At 51.8% G+C, this 15,962-nt stretch overlaps 1 protein-coding gene across 1 annotated transcript in view; it reads right to left on the bottom strand.

The window, feature by feature from the left end:
* STAB1 (stabilin 1) overlaps positions 1–15,962 on the bottom strand; it is a 1,212,756-nt gene that overhangs the window by 403,074 nt on the left and 793,720 nt on the right. The window contains exons 47-48 of the mRNA XM_085624210.1: positions 10,056–10,103; positions 1,362–1,445 (exon numbers count right to left, since the gene is read on the bottom strand). Of these exons, the coding sequence (XP_085480336.1) occupies positions 1,362–1,445; positions 10,056–10,103 (132 nt within the window). The remainder of the gene's footprint in view (positions 1–1,361; positions 1,446–10,055; positions 10,104–15,962) is intronic.

Raw genomic sequence — 15,962 nt, forward strand, 5'->3', positions numbered from 1 at the left:
GCTTCTCCATCACCTCCTGGGACCAATGAGAGCTCCATCGCTGACCCTGCATCTCCATCACCTCCTGGGACCAATGAGAGCTCCATCGCTGACCCTGCTTCTCCATCACCTCCTGGGACCAATGAGAGCTCCATCGCTGACCCTGCTTCTCCAACACCTCCTGGGACCAATGAGAGCTCCATCGCTGACCCTGCTTCTCCATCACCTCCTGGGACCAATGAGAGCTCCATCGCTGACCCTGCTTCTCCATCACCTCCTGGGACCAATGAGAGCTCCATCGCTGACCCTGCTTCTCCAGCACCTCCTGGGACCAATGAGAGCTCCATCGCTGACCCTGCTTCTCCATCACCTCCTGGGACCAATGAGAGCTCCATCGCTGACCCTGCTTCTCCATCACCTCCTGGGACCAATGAGAGCTCCATCGCTGACCCTGCTTCTCCAACACCTCCTGGGACCAATGAGAGCTCCATCGCTGACCCTGCATCTCCATAACTTTAATATCAACACAAAGACATTGTGAAACTAGGACCGCCAGCCACGTCCATCGTCACTTTGGACAGTGGGCAGCAGTCAGGGTCGTCGCGCAGGACACACTGCGGCATTCTCTCTGGCATCTCAGCCCGCTGACTGGCTGTGCCACCAGAGCCCACGACAAAGACGAGCGTTTGCCATGTGCCAAGGCCACGCCCTTGTCTATCGTTCAACGCCGGCCTTACTGCGGTCCCAGGGATTAGTACTGTAGCGCCTTGAAGCTTAGGCAGTACATGTGTTATTCGATGTATATCTCCACAGACGGCGGCGGGGCCTCCTGGGTTTTCATGTTCAATATTCTGACGGCCCTACTGTTCGACCGGCAATGAAAGACCTGTTCCCTGCTCCGATGCCCCCTCTGATCGACACTCGAGTCCGTGACTGCTCGACCTGCTGTCATCGAAGAGTCGGGGTACTAAGGAAGTCCTTGGCTTGCATTCGGGGTGTGACCTAGTAGCTGAGTGCTTGGGGGTCCAGTGGTAAATGAAAGGATGTTGCCTAATACCCCCCGCTCCCCACTACCCCAGCACCTGGTGCAGGGCTCAAAGCTTCATGTCGCTAGAGCCGAAGTGTTTCTAATGAATCCATACATCATATGCATCTTGGATCTATCCTCATCCCAGCAGTGAGGTAAGGCCAGGAGTGAAAAACGCGGAGTCCATGAATCTTCTTTCCTCTCCTTAGGGTGGGTTTGAGATGGTCCTGAGGGGGGCGCTGTTGCACTGCAGTGAAGTGGCACCCACTGGGTGGCCCTGATGTAGCTAACACACTCCACGCTGCCACAGCAATCAGACATCAGACGGTAAACAGAGATGGCCCTTGACCCTTACCGTAGAAGCATTCCACGACATATTCTCGTGCGGGATGAAGACGGTGTAGGGTCCCTCCCCCGTCAAATCCTTGATTTTCGCGGCCTGGAAAGCAAAGTCCTGCATTAGATGGAAGGCGTCAGTGGTTTAGGGTTGAGAGGAGAAACAATGGAATGGAATGACAGGAGCCAATGATGCCAGCCTGGCGCCCCTGCAGAGGGAAGGTGTCTCCCGACAGAGCTACATGGGCACAGAACTGATGCCAAGCGATGGGCAGAGCTGGACGGGGAGGAAAGGCCGAAGCCAGGAGACCTGCCAGGGCGTCATTTCCGCAGCTTTCAATCATTCATCTGACCAGACATGAGGCAAGCAGCCGGTCATTGGTGGAGAGGATACACTGGACTGAGCTACACAATCACCTAAACCCTCCGTCATTGGCTCGTTCACATTTAAAACAAACAGGCTGAGAAGACACGATGGACGAGGCAGAGGTGACTGACACGATGGATGAGGTAGAGGTGAATGACACAATGGATGAGGTAGAGGCGAATGACACGATGGATGAGGTAGAGGTGACGGACACGATGGATGAGGTAGAGGCGAATGACACGATGGATGAGGTAGAGGCGATTGACACGATGAATGAGGCGGAGGTGACTGACACGATGGATGAGGTAGAGGCGAATGACACGATGGATGAGGTAGAGGCGATTGACACGATGGATGAGGTAGAGGTGAATGACACGATGGATGAGGCGGAGGTGAATGACGCAATGGATGAGTCGGAGGTGAATGACATGATGAATGAGGTAGAGGTGACTGACACGATGGATGAGGTAGAGGTGAATGACGCAATGGATGAGGTAGAGGCGAATGACACGATGGATGAGGTAGAGGTGAATGACACGATGGATGAGGCGGAGGTGAATGACACGATGGATGAGGCAGAGATGAATGACACGATGGATGAGGCGGAGATGAATGACACGATGGATGAGGCAGAGATGAATGACACAATGGATGAGGCGGAGGTGTATGACACGATGGATGAGGCGGAGGTGAATGACACGATGGATGAGGCGGAGGTGAATGACGCAATGGATGAGTCGGAGGTGAATGACATGATGAATGAGGTAGAGGTGACTGACACGATGGATGAGGTAGAGGTGAATGACGCAATGGATGAGGTAGAGGCGAATGACACGATGGATGAGGTAGAGGTGAATGACACGATGGATGAGGCGGAGGTGAATGACACGATGGATGAGGCAGAGATGAATGACACGATGGATGAGGCGGAGATGAATGACACGATGGATGAGGCAGAGATGAATGACACAATGGATGAGGCGGAGGTGTATGACACGATGGATGAGGCGGAGGTGAATGACACGATGGATGAGGCGGAGGTGAATGACGCAATGGATGAGGTAGAGGTGAATGGCACGATGGATGAGGCGAAGGTGAATGACGTGATGGATGAGGCGAAGGTGAATGACATGATGGATGAGGCAGAGGTGAATGGCACGATGGATGAGGCGAAGGTGAATGACGTGATGGATGAGGCAGAGGTGAATGACACGATGGATGAGGCAGAGGTGAATGACACGATGGATGAGGCGGAGGTGAATGACACGATGGATGAGGCAGAGGTGAATGGCACAATGGATGAGGCAGAGGTGAATGACACGATGGATGAGGCAGAAACGAATGACGCAATGGATGAGGCAGAGGTGAATGACACGAGGGATGAGGTGGAGGTGAATGACACGATGGATGAGGCAGAAACGAATGACGCAATGGATGAGGCAGAGGTGAATGACACGATGGATGAGGCGGAGGTGAATGACACGATGGATGAGGCAGAGGTGAATGACGCAATGGATGAGGCGGAGGTGCATGACGCAATGGATGAGGTAGAGGTGAATGGCACGATGGATGAGGCGAAGGTGAATGACGTGATGGATGAGGCAGAGGTGAATGACACGATGGATGAGGCGGAGGTGAATGACACGATGGATGAGGTAGAGGTGAATGGCACGATGGATGAGGCAGAGGTGAATGACGTGATGGATGAGGCAGAGGTGAATGACACGATGGATGAGGCAGAGGTGAATGACACGATGGATGAGGCGGAGGTGAATGACACGATGGATGAGGTAGAGGTGAATGGCACGATGGATGAGGCAGAGGTGAATGACACGATGGATGAGGCAGAAACGAATGACGCAATGGATGAGGCAGAGGTGAATGACACGATGGATGAGGCGGAGGTGAATGACACGATGGATGAGGCAGAGGTGAATGACGCAATGGATGAGGTAGAGGTGAATGGCACGATGGATGAGGCAGAGGTGAATGACACGATGGATGAGGCGGAGGTGAATGACGCAATGGATGAGGTAGAGGTGAATGACACGATGGATGAGGTAGAGGTGAATGACGCAATGGATGAGGTAGAGGCGAATGACATGATGGATGAGGCGGAGGTGAATGACACGATGGATGAGGCGGAGGTGAATGACACGATGGATGAGGCAGAGGTGAATGGCACGATGGATGAGGCGGAGGTGAATGACACGATGGATGAGGTAGAGGTGAATGACATGATGGATGAGGCGGAGGTGAATGACGCAATGGATGAGGTAGAGGTGAATGGCATGATGGATGAGGCAGAGGTGAATGACACGATGGATGAAGCAGAGGTGAATGACACGATGGATGAGGCGGAGGTGAATGACGCAATGGATGAGGTAGAGGTGAATGACACGATGGATGAGGTAGAGGTGAATGACGCGATGGATGAGGTAGAGGTGAATGACACGATGGATGAGGCAGAGGTGAATGACACGATGGATGAGGCGGAGGTGAATGACACGATGGATGAGGCAGAGGTGAATGACACGATGGATGAGGCGGAGGTGAATGACGCAATGGATGAGGTAGAGGTGAATGACGCAATGGATGAGGCAGAGGTGAATGACACGATGGATGAGGTAGAGGTCAATGAAACAATGGATGAGGCGGAGGCGAATGAAACGATGGATGAGGCGGAGGTGAATGACGCAATGGATGAGGCAGAGGCGAATGAAACGATGGATGAGGCGGAGGTGAATGACGCAATGGATGAGGTAGAGGTGAATGACACGATGGATGAGGTAGAGGTGAATGACACGATGGATGAGGTAGAGGTGAATGACACGATGGATGAGGCGGAGGTGAATGACACAATGGATGAGGTGGAGGTGAATGACACAATGGATGAGGCGGAGGTGAATGACACGATGGATGAGGCAGAGGTGAATGACACGATGGATGAGGTATGGGTGAATGGCACGATGGATGAGGCGGAGGTGAATGACACGATGGATGAGGCAGAGGTGAATGACAAGATGGATGAGGCGGAGGTGACTGACACGATGAATGAGGTAGAGGTGAATGACACGATGGATGAGGTAGAGGTGAATGAAACGATGGATGAGGCGGAGGTGAATGACGCAATGGATGAGGTAGAGGTGAATGGCACGATGGATAAGGCAGAGGTGAATGACGCAATGGATGAGGTAGAGGTGAATGGCACGATGGATGAGGTAGAGGTGAATGACACGATGGATGAGGTAGAGGTGAATGACACGATGGATGAGGTAGTGGTGAATGGCACGATGGATGAGGCGGAGGTGAATGACACGATGGATGAGAGGTGAATGACACGATGGATGAGGCGGAGGTGAATGACACGATGGATGAGGCGGAGGTGAATGACACGATGGATGAGGCGGAGGTGAATGACATGATGGATGAGGTGAATGACACGATGGATGAGGCTGAGGTGAATGACACGATGAATGAGGTAGAGGTGAATGACACGATGGATGAGGTAGACGTGAATGGCACGATGGATGAGGCAGAGATGAATGACACGATGGATGAGGCAGAGATGAATGACACGATGAATGAGGTAGAGGTGAATGACACGATGGATGAGGTAGAGGTGAATGGCACGATGGATGAGGCAGAGATGAATGACAATATGAATGAGGTAGAGGTGAATTACATGATGGATGAGGTAGAGGTGAATGGCACGATGGATGAGGCAGAGGTGAACGACACGATGGATGAGGCAGAGATGAATGACACGATGAATGAGGTAGAGGTGAATGACACGATGGATGAGGTAGAGGTGAATGGCACGATGGATGAGGCAGAGGTGAATGACAAGTTGGATGAGGCGGAGGTGAATGACGCAATGGATGAGGCAGAGGTGAATGAAACGATGGATGAGGCGGAGGTGAATGACGCAATGGATGAGGTAGAGGTGAATGACAAGATGGATGAGGCAGAGGTGAATGACACGATGGATGAGGCAGAGGTGAATGACACGATGGATGAGGTAGAGGTGAATGACACGATGGATGAGGTAGAGGTGAAGGACAAGATGGATGAGGTAGAGGTGAATGACACGATGGATGAGGCGAAGGTGAATGACGCGATGGATGAGGTAGAGGTGACTGACACGATGGATGAGTCGGAGGTGAATGACATGATGAATGAGGTAGAGGTGAATGACACGATGGATGAGGCGAAGGTGAACGATGTGATGGATGAGGTAGAGGTGACTGACACGATGGATGAGTCGGAGGTGAATGGCATGATGGATGAGGTAGAGGTGAATGACACTATGGATGAGGCGGAGGTGAATGATGCAATGGATGAGGTAGAGGTGAATGACACGATGGATGAGGTAGAGGTGAATGACAAGATGGATGAGGCAGAGGTGAATGACACGATGGATGAGGTAGAGGTGAATGACAGGTTGGATGAGGTAGAGGTGAATGACACGATGGATGAGGCAGAGGTGAATGACACGATGGATGAGGCAGAGATGAATGACACGATGAATGAGGTAGAGGTGAATGACACGATGGATGAGGTAGAGGTAAATGGCATGATGGATGAGGCAGAGGTGAATGACACGATGGATGAGGTAGAGGTGAATGACACGATGGATGAGGTGGAGGTGAATGACACTATGGATGAGGCGGAGGTGAATGACACGATGGATGAGGTAGAGGTGAATGACACGATGAATGAGGTAGAGGTGAATGACACGATGGATGAGAGGTGAATGACACGATGGATGAGGCGGAGGTGAATGACACGATGGATGAGGCGGAGGTGAATGACACGATGGATGAGGCGGAGGTGAATGACATGATGGATGAGGTGAATGACACGATGGATGAGGCTGAGGTGAATGACACGATGAATGAGGTAGAGGTGAATGACACGATGGATGAGGTAGAGGTGAATGGCACGATGGATGAGGCAGAGATGAATGACACGATGGATGAGGCAGAGATGAATGACACGATGAATGAGGTAGAGGTGAATGACACGATGGATGAGGTAGAGGTGAATGGCACGATGGATGAGGCAGAGATGAATGACAATATGAATGAGGTAGAGGTGAATGACATGATGGATGAGGTAGAGGTGAATGGCACGATGGATGAGGCAGAGGTGAACGACACGATGGATGAGGCAGAGATGAATGACACGATGAGTGAGGTAGAGGTGAATGACACGATGGATGAGGTAGAGGTGAATGGCACGATGGATGAGGCAGAGGTGAATGACAAGTTGGATGAGGCGGAGGTGAATGACGCAATGGATGAGGCAGAGGTGAATGAAACGATGGATGAGGCGGAGGTGAATGACGCAATGGATGAGGTAGAGGTGAATGACACGATGGATGAGGCAGAGGTGAATGACACGATGGATGAGGCAGAGGTGAATGACACGATGGATGAGGTAGAGGTGAATGACACGATGGATGAGGTAGAGGTGCAGGACAAGATGGATGAGGTAGAGGTGAATGACACGATGGATGAGGCGAAGGTGAATGACGCGATGGATGAGGTAGAGGTGACTGACACGATGGATGAGTCGGAGGTGAATGACATGATGAATGAGGTAGAGGTGAATGACACGATGGATGAGGCGAAGGTGAACGATGTGATGGATGAGGTAGAGGTGACTGACACGATGGATGAGTCGGAGGTGAATGGCATGATGGATGAGGTAGAGGTAGAGGTGAATGACACTATGGATGAGGCGGAGGTGAAAGATGCAATGGATGAGGTAGAGGTGAATGACACGATGGATGAGGTAGAGGTGAATGACACGATGGATGAGGCAGAGGTGAATGACACGATGGATGAGGTAGAGGTGAATGACAGGTTGGATGAGGTAGAGGTGAATGACACGATGGATGAGGCAGAGGTGAATGACACGATGGATGAGGCAGAGATGAATGACACGATGAATGAGGTAGAGGTGAATGACACGATGGATGAGGTGGAGGTGAATGACACGATGGATGAGGCGGAGGTGAATGACACGATGGATGAGGTAGAGGTGAATGACACGATGAATGAGGTAGAGGTGAATGACCCGATGGATGAGGTAGAGGTGAATGGCACGATGGATGAGGCAGAGGTGAATGACACGTTGGATGAGGCGGATGTGAATGACGCAATGGATGAGGCAGAGGTGAATGACACGATGGATGAGGCAGAGGTGAATGACACTATGGATGAGGTAGAGGTGAATGACACGATGGATGAGGTAGAGGTGAATGACACGATGGATGAGGTAGAGGTGAATGACACGATGGATGAGGTAGAGGTGAATGACACGATGGATGAGGCAGAGGTGAAGGACAAGTTGGATGAGGTAGAGGTGAATGACACGATGGATGAGGCGAAGGTGAATGACGCGATGGATGAGGTGGAGGTGAATGACACGATGGATGAGGCGGAGGTGAATGACATGATGGATGAGGTAGAGGTGAATGACATGATGAATGAGGTAGAGGTGAATGACACGATGGATGAGGTAGAGGTGAATGGCACGATGGATGAGGCAGAGGTGAATGACACGTTGGATGAGGCGGAGGTGAATGACGCAATGGATGAGGCGGAAGTGAATGAAACGATGGATGAGGCGGAGGTGAATGACGCAATGGATGAGGTAGAGGTGAATGACACGATGGATGAGGCAGAGGTGAATGACACGATGGATGAGGTAGAGGTGAATGACATGATGGATGAGGTGGAGGTGAATGACACGATGGATGAGGTAGAGGTGAATGACACGATGGATGAGGTAGAGGTGAAGGACAAGATGGATGAGGTAGAGGTGAATGACACGATGGATGAGGCGAAGGTGAATGACGCGATGGATGAGGTAGAGGTGAATGGCATGATGGATGAGGTAGAGGTGAATGACACGATGGATGAGGCGGAGGTGAATGATGCAATGGATGAGGTAGAGGTGAATGACACGATGGATGAGGCAGAGGTGAATGACACGATGGATGAGGTAGAGGTTAATGACACGATGGATGAGGCAGAGGTGAATGACACGATGGATGAGGCAGAGATGAATGACATGATGGATGAGGCGGAGGTGAATGACACGATGGATGAGGCGGAGTTGAATGACGCAATGGATGAGGCAGAGGTGAATGACGCAATGGATGAGGCAGAGGTGAATGACACGTTGGATGAGGTAGAGGTGAATGACACGATGGATGAGGCAGAGGTGAATGACACGATGGATGAGGCAGAGATGAATGACACGATGAATGAGGTAGAGGTGAATGACACGTTGGATGAGGTAGAGGTGAATGGCATGATGGATGAGGCAGAGGTGAATGACACGATGGATGAGGTGGAGGTGGTACCAATGACAACACCACCACTGACCCCGCACCTTCATAACTTTAAGGTCCCAATGAAGCACCATCACTCACCCTGCATCTTCATAACCTTCTGGTACCAATAAGAACACCATCATTGACCCTGCATCTTCACAGCTTCATTGTACCAATAAGAGCACCATCACTGACCCTGCATCGTCATAACATCTTGGTACCAATGAGAGAACCATCACTGACCCTGCATCGTCATAACATCTTGGTACCAATGAGAGAACCATCACTGACCCTGCATCGTCATAACATCTTGGTACCAATGAGAGAACCATCACTGACCCTGCATCGTCATAACATCTTGGTACCAATGAGAGAACCATCACTGGCTCTGCATCATCATAACTTCATGGTACCAATGAAGCACCATCACTGACCCTGCATCATCATATCTTCATGGTACCAGTGAGAGAACCATCACGGACCCTGCATCTTCATAGCTTCATGGTACCAATAAGAGCTCCATCACTGACCCTGCATCTTCCATACCTTCATGATACCAATGAAACACCATCACTCACCCTGGATCTTCATAACTTCATGGTACCAACGAGAGCACCATCACTCACCCTGCATCATCATAACTTCATGGTACCAATGAAAGCACCATCACTGACCATGCATCTTCATAACTTCATGGTACCAATGAGAGAACCATCACTGGCTCTGCATCTTCATAACTTCATGATACCACGTTTGACACCTCTACCTCCGTACACCACTGACTCCATAAGCTCCACAACCAAGAATGCCATTGTGACTCCGACCAGAGCCTCTCATGTATCCTCATGCTGCCACCTCCGCCACAAGCACAATACTGTCAGGGCCTTTGACAAGACAAGAGTGTGGCATGACACAGAGGAGATTGGAATGAGCAGGTCACCACCTGGGCAGCCAAACATCAACAAAGAAACATCTAAAAATAAATGGCTTCTACTTACTGTTAGAAAGTCGTTAAATGTTGCTGCTGCGGGGTTGTGGTTAAGTTCCTACAAAAAAAATCATTTTTGTTATTAAAACAGGGGCTTGTAAATCAGGCTGTAAAGAAGACACTTCGACAATTCCTCTACAAGAGCAGCCCACCAGCTTCTCCTCAGAGGAGCTACAGCCTGGAAGGGGTGACAATCCTGGTACAAGAGCAGCCCACCCGCTTCCCCTCAGAGGTGCTACAGCCTGGAAGGGGTGACAATAAGGGTACAACAGCAGCCCACCCGCTTCTCCTCAGAGGTGCTACAGCCTGGAAGGGGTGACAATAAGGGTACAACAGCAGCCCACCCGCTTCTCCTCAGAGGTGCTACAGCCTGGAAGGGGTGACAATCCCGGTACAAGAGCAGCCCACCCGCTTCTCCTCAGAGGTGGAATAGCCTGGAAGGGGTGACAATCCCGGTACAAGAGCAGCCCACCCGCTTCTCCTCAGAGGTGGAATAGCCTGGAAGGGGTGACAATCCTGGTACAAGAGCAGCCCACCCGCTTCTCCTCAGAGGTGGAATAGCCTGGAAGGGGTGACAATCCCGGTACAAGAGCAGCCCACCTGCTTCTCCTTAGAGGTGCAATAGCCTGGGGGGCAGGCTCACAATCTGGCTACCAGAACAGCCCACCCGCTTCTTGTACGTGATGCAGTGGCCTGTGGGTGGTGACCACACAGCTGTATCAACACACAGACAGCAAACAGCTGTCCAATAGTTTCTTCTACAAGTTGCAGTGGCCTGTGGGTGGTGACCACCCAGCTAAATCAGCTAAGAGTAGCCCACCAGCTTCTTCTGAGTAGTTCAATGGCCTGAGACGGTGGGCTGATGGTGAGAATCCCGCTACAAGCGGAATCCACCCGCTTCTCCTCAGAGGTGGAATAGCCTGGGGGTGACAATCCCGCTACAAGAGGAGCCCACCCGCTTCTCCTCAGAGGTCCCACAGCTGGAAGGGGTGACAATTCTGTTACAAGAGCAGCCCACCCGCTTCTCCTCAGAGGTGCTACAGACTGGAAGGGGTGACAATCCCGGTACAAGAGCAGCCCACCCGCTTCTCCTCAGAGGTGCTACAGCCTGGAAGGGGATGACAATCCCGGTACAAGGGCAGCCCACCCGCTTCTCCTCAGAGGTGCTACAGCCTGGAAGGGGTAACAATCCCGGTAGAAGAGCAGCCCACCCGCTTCTCATCAGAGGTGCTACAGCCTGGAAGGGGTGACAATCCTGGTACAACAGCAGCCCACCCGCTTCTCCTCAGAGGTGGAATAGCCTGGAAGGGGTGACAATCCCGGTACAAGAGCAGCCCACCCGCTTCTCCTTAGAGGTGCAATAGCCTGGGGGGCGGGCTCACAATCTCGCTACCAGAACAGCCCACCCGCTTCTTGTACGTGATGCAGTGGCCTGTGGGTGGTGACCACCCAGCTGTATCAACACACAGACAGTAAACAGCTGTCCACCAGTTTCTTCTACAAGTTGCAGTGGCCTCTGGGTGGTGACAACCCAGCTAAATCAGCAAAGAGTAGCCCACCAGCTTCTTCTGAGTAGTTCAATTGCCTGAGAGGGTGGGCGGACGGTGAGAATCCCGCTACAAGCGGAGCCCACCCGCTTCTCCTCGGAGGTGGAATAGCCTGGGGGTGACAATCCCGCTACAAGAGGAGCCCACCCGCTTCTCCTCAGAGGTCCCACACCTGGAAGGGGTGACAATTCCGGTACAAGAGCAGCCCACCCGCTTCTCCTCACAGGTGCTACAGCCTGGAAGGGGTGACAATCCCGGTAGAAGAGCAGCTCACCTGCTTCTCCTCAGAGGTGCTACAGCCTGGAAGGGGTGACAATCCCAGTAGAAGAGCAGCCCACCTGCTTCTCCTCAGAGGTGCTACAGCCTGGAAGGGGTGACAATCCTGGTACAAGAGCAGCCCACCCGCTTCTCCTCAGAGGTGGAATAGCCTGGAAGGGGTGACAATCCCGGTACAAGAGCAGCCCACCCGCTTCTCCTCAGAGGTGCAATAGCCTGTGGGGCGGGCTCACAATCTCGCTACCAGAACAGCCAACTCGCTTCTTGTACGTGATGCAGTGGCCTGTGGGTGGTGACCACCCAGCTGTATCAACACACAGACAGCAAACAGCTGTCCACCAGTTTCTTCTACAAGTTGCAGTGGCCTGTGGGTGGTGACAACCCAGCTAAATCAGCAAAGAGTAGCCCACCAGCTTCTTCTGAGTAGTTCAATTGCCTGAGAGGGTGGGCGGATGGTGAGAATCCCGCTACAAGCGGAGCCCACCCGCTTCTCCTCAGAGGTGGAATAGCCCGGGGGTGACAATCCTGCTACAAGAGGAGCTCACCCGCTTCTCCTCAGAGGTGCTACAGCCTGGAAGGGGTGACAATCCCGGTACAAGAGCAGCCCACCCGCTTCTCCTCAGAGGTGGAATAGCCTGGGGGTGACAAACCCAGTACAAGAGGAGCCCACCCGCTTCTCCTCAGAGGTGCTACAGCCTGGAAGGGGTGACAATCCCGGTACAAGAGCAGCCCACCCGCTTCTCCTCAGAGGTCCCACAGCCTGGAAGGGGTGACAATCCCAGTACAAGAGCAGCCCACCCGCTTCTCCTCAGAGGTGCTACAGCCTGGAAGGGGTGACAATCCCAGTACAAGAGCAGCCCACCCGCTTCTCCTCAGAGGTCCCACAGCCTGGAAGGGGTGACAATCCCAGTACAAGAGCAGCCCACCCGCTTCTCCTCAGAGGTGCTACAGCCTGGAAGGGGTGACAATCCCGGTACAAGAGCAGCCCACCCACTTCTCCTCAGAGGTGGAATAGCCTGGGGGTGACAATCCCACTACAATAGCAGCCACTGCTTCTCCTGGGATGTGGAATGACTGAGGGGGGTGTGAGGGTATGGGGAGGTCATGGTAAATACCTGTGAGTAAGGGTCTTCGGGCCCTAGGGGTGTTCTTTATTAAGGTTTTGTGTGGGGGCTCGCATGGTGCAAAGGCAGGCATAGCATTCTGTGGATTCAGCACTACCAGTCTCTGTGGGCACAGCGCAAGGTCAGTCAGACCAGGTCTGGGCACCTTCTGGGTGTTTCTTGTGGGATGCTGTCGCTGTCACAGTTTTTTCTTTAGAAGGTGAGGCCTCCGTTGCATAGCTAATGACCGAGCCATGGCTTGTCATAGGTTCAAATCACAGAGGCAGCCATTAACAAAGATGTTTCTGCAACAATGACTGATTAGTGACACTGACCACTGCCACATATTCACCTCCGCCTCATCCATCGTGTCATTCACCTCTCATCCATCGTGTCATTCACCTCCGCCTCATCCATCGTGCCATTCACCTCTACCTCATCCATTGTGTCATTCACCTCTACCTCATCCATCGTGCCATTCACCTCTGCCTCATCCATCGTTTCATTCACGTCTACCTCATCCATCATGTCATTCACCTCTACCTCATTCATCGTGTCATTCATCTCTGCCTCATCCATTGCGTCATTCACCTCCGCCTCATCCATCGTTTCATTCACCTCTACCTCATCCATCATGTCATTCACCTCTACCTCATTCATCGTGTCATTCATCTCTGCCTCATCCATTGCGTCATTCACCTCCGCCTCATCCATCGTTTCATTCACCTCTACCTCATCCATCATGTCATTCACCTCTACCTCATTCATCGTGTCATTCATCTCTGCCTCATCCATCGTGTCATTCACCTCTGCCTCATCCATCGTGTCATTCACCTCCACCTCATCCATCGTGCCATTCACTCATACCTCATCCATCGTGTCATTCACCTCTGCCTCATCCATCGTGTCATTCACCTCTGCCTCATCCATTGCGTCATTCACCTCTACCTCATCCATTGCGTCATTCACCTCCGCCTCATCCATCGTGTCATTCACCTCCGCCTCATCCATCATGTCATTCACCTCCGCCTCATCCATCGTGTCATTCACCTCTACCTCATCCATTGCGTCATTCACCTCTACCTCATCCATCGTGTCATTCACCTCTACCTCATCCATTGCGTCATTCACCTCCGCCTCATCCATCGTGTCATTCACCTCTGCCTCATCCATCGTGTCATTCACCTCTGCCATATTTATCAATGGGAGCCCAAGAGGGAAGCGGTATGTGGTCAACAAGCCACCCGGCATCGGCCAGACCGCGGAGACCACGTGTCGAAGGCAGCGGCTTTGTTTCCTCATTCACATGTGTGTTTGTGTAGCCCCCGTTCTTCCAGCTAAAGCTGAATATACAACACAGCATAAGTTGGATTCTCTGTCAGGACCGAGGGCTCCGATTGCGCTTCTCTTTCCTTTACTACCAAGTTTCAGCAGCCAATCACTTTTAAAATAAACAAAAAAACTACATTGCCCATTTTTTCTCTGTACATCACATATCACATGCCCCAATCAACAGCAATCAACCCATGCAAGTACGGATGCCACCATTTTGTGAAGGACACACATCATCATGTGTATCCCAACGGGTCAGCCCTGAAGAAGTGACATGAGTGGCAAAACGCGTGTCGGCTGTGGGAAACAACATTACAACGCAGGCATTACAACGCACTACCTTTACAACGCAGTCATTACAACGCAACATTCTTTACATCGCATGCCTTTACAACACAGTCATTAACACGCATGCACTACAATGCATGCCATTACAACGCATGCCACTACAACACATGCCATTACAACACATTTTAAGGTAAGTAATGGGAAATAGTAATTTTTACTCCTATACTATCCAACACTTACCCTACTGTTGCACTCACTGGAGTGGGAATAGTAATTTTTACCCCTACACTATCCAACACTTACCCTACTGTGGCCCTAAAAGTAATATGCGTTGTAATGGTATGCGTTGTAACGGTATGCATTGTAATGGTATGCATTTGATATTTAACTTACAAATGTATTATTATAGATTGTCTCCATGGGCTGATTCTGTATGATTATGTGTTAATGAAGTTGGTAACAATAAATGAACTTGGTCGATTCAAAGGAAGCTGCATTTATAATAATTATTGGGGGCCTCTTACACACTCCTATAAATCATTTCAGAGATTGTTGGCTGAGAGGGAGGCCACGCCCACCTTGGAAGCCCCTCTGCTCTGGAGCCTGCTCGCCTCTGAAGGAGGCCTGTAAGACTGTATGTGCCTTGGAAGCCCCTCTGCTAGTCTTGAGCCTGCTCGCCTCTGAAGGAGGCCTGTAAGACTGTATGTGCCTTGGAAGCCCCTCTGCTAGTCTTGAGCCTGCTCGCCTCTGAAGGAGGCCTGTAAGACTGTATGTGCCTTGGAAGCCCCTCTGCTAGTCTTGAGCCTGCTCGCCTCTGAAGGAGGCCTGTAAGACTGTATGTGCCTTGGAAGCCCCTCTGCTAGTCTTGAGCCTGCTCGCCTCTGAAGGAGGCCTGTAAGACTGTATGTGCCTTGGAAGCCCCTCTGCTAGTCTTGAGCCTGCTCGCCTCTGAAGGAGGCCTGTAAGACTGTATGTGCCTTGGAAGCCCCTCTGCTAGTCTTGAGCCTGCTCGCCTCCGAAGGAGGCCTGTAAGACTGTATGTGCCTTGGAAGCCCCTCTGCTAGTCTTGAGCCTGCTCGCCTCCGAAGGAGGCCTGTAAGACTGTGTGTGCCTTGGAAGCCTCTCTGCTCTGGAGCCTGCTCGCCTCTGAAGGAGGCCTGTAAGACTGTATGTGCCTTGGAGGCCCCTCTGCTTGTCTTGAGCCTGCTTGCCTCCGAAGGAGGCCTGTAAGACTGTATGTGCCTTGGAAGCCCCTCTGCTAGTCTTGAGCCTGCTCGCCTCTGAAGGAGGCCTGTAAGACTGTATGTGCCTTGGAAGCCCCTCTGCTAGTCTTGAGCCTGCTCGGCTCTGAAGGAGGCCTGTAAGACTGTA

The sequence above is a fragment of the Triturus cristatus genome, chromosome 9 (assembly GCF_964204655.1).
Source record: "Triturus cristatus chromosome 9, aTriCri1.1, whole genome shotgun sequence".
Lineage (NCBI taxonomy): Eukaryota > Metazoa > Chordata > Amphibia > Caudata > Salamandridae > Triturus > Triturus cristatus.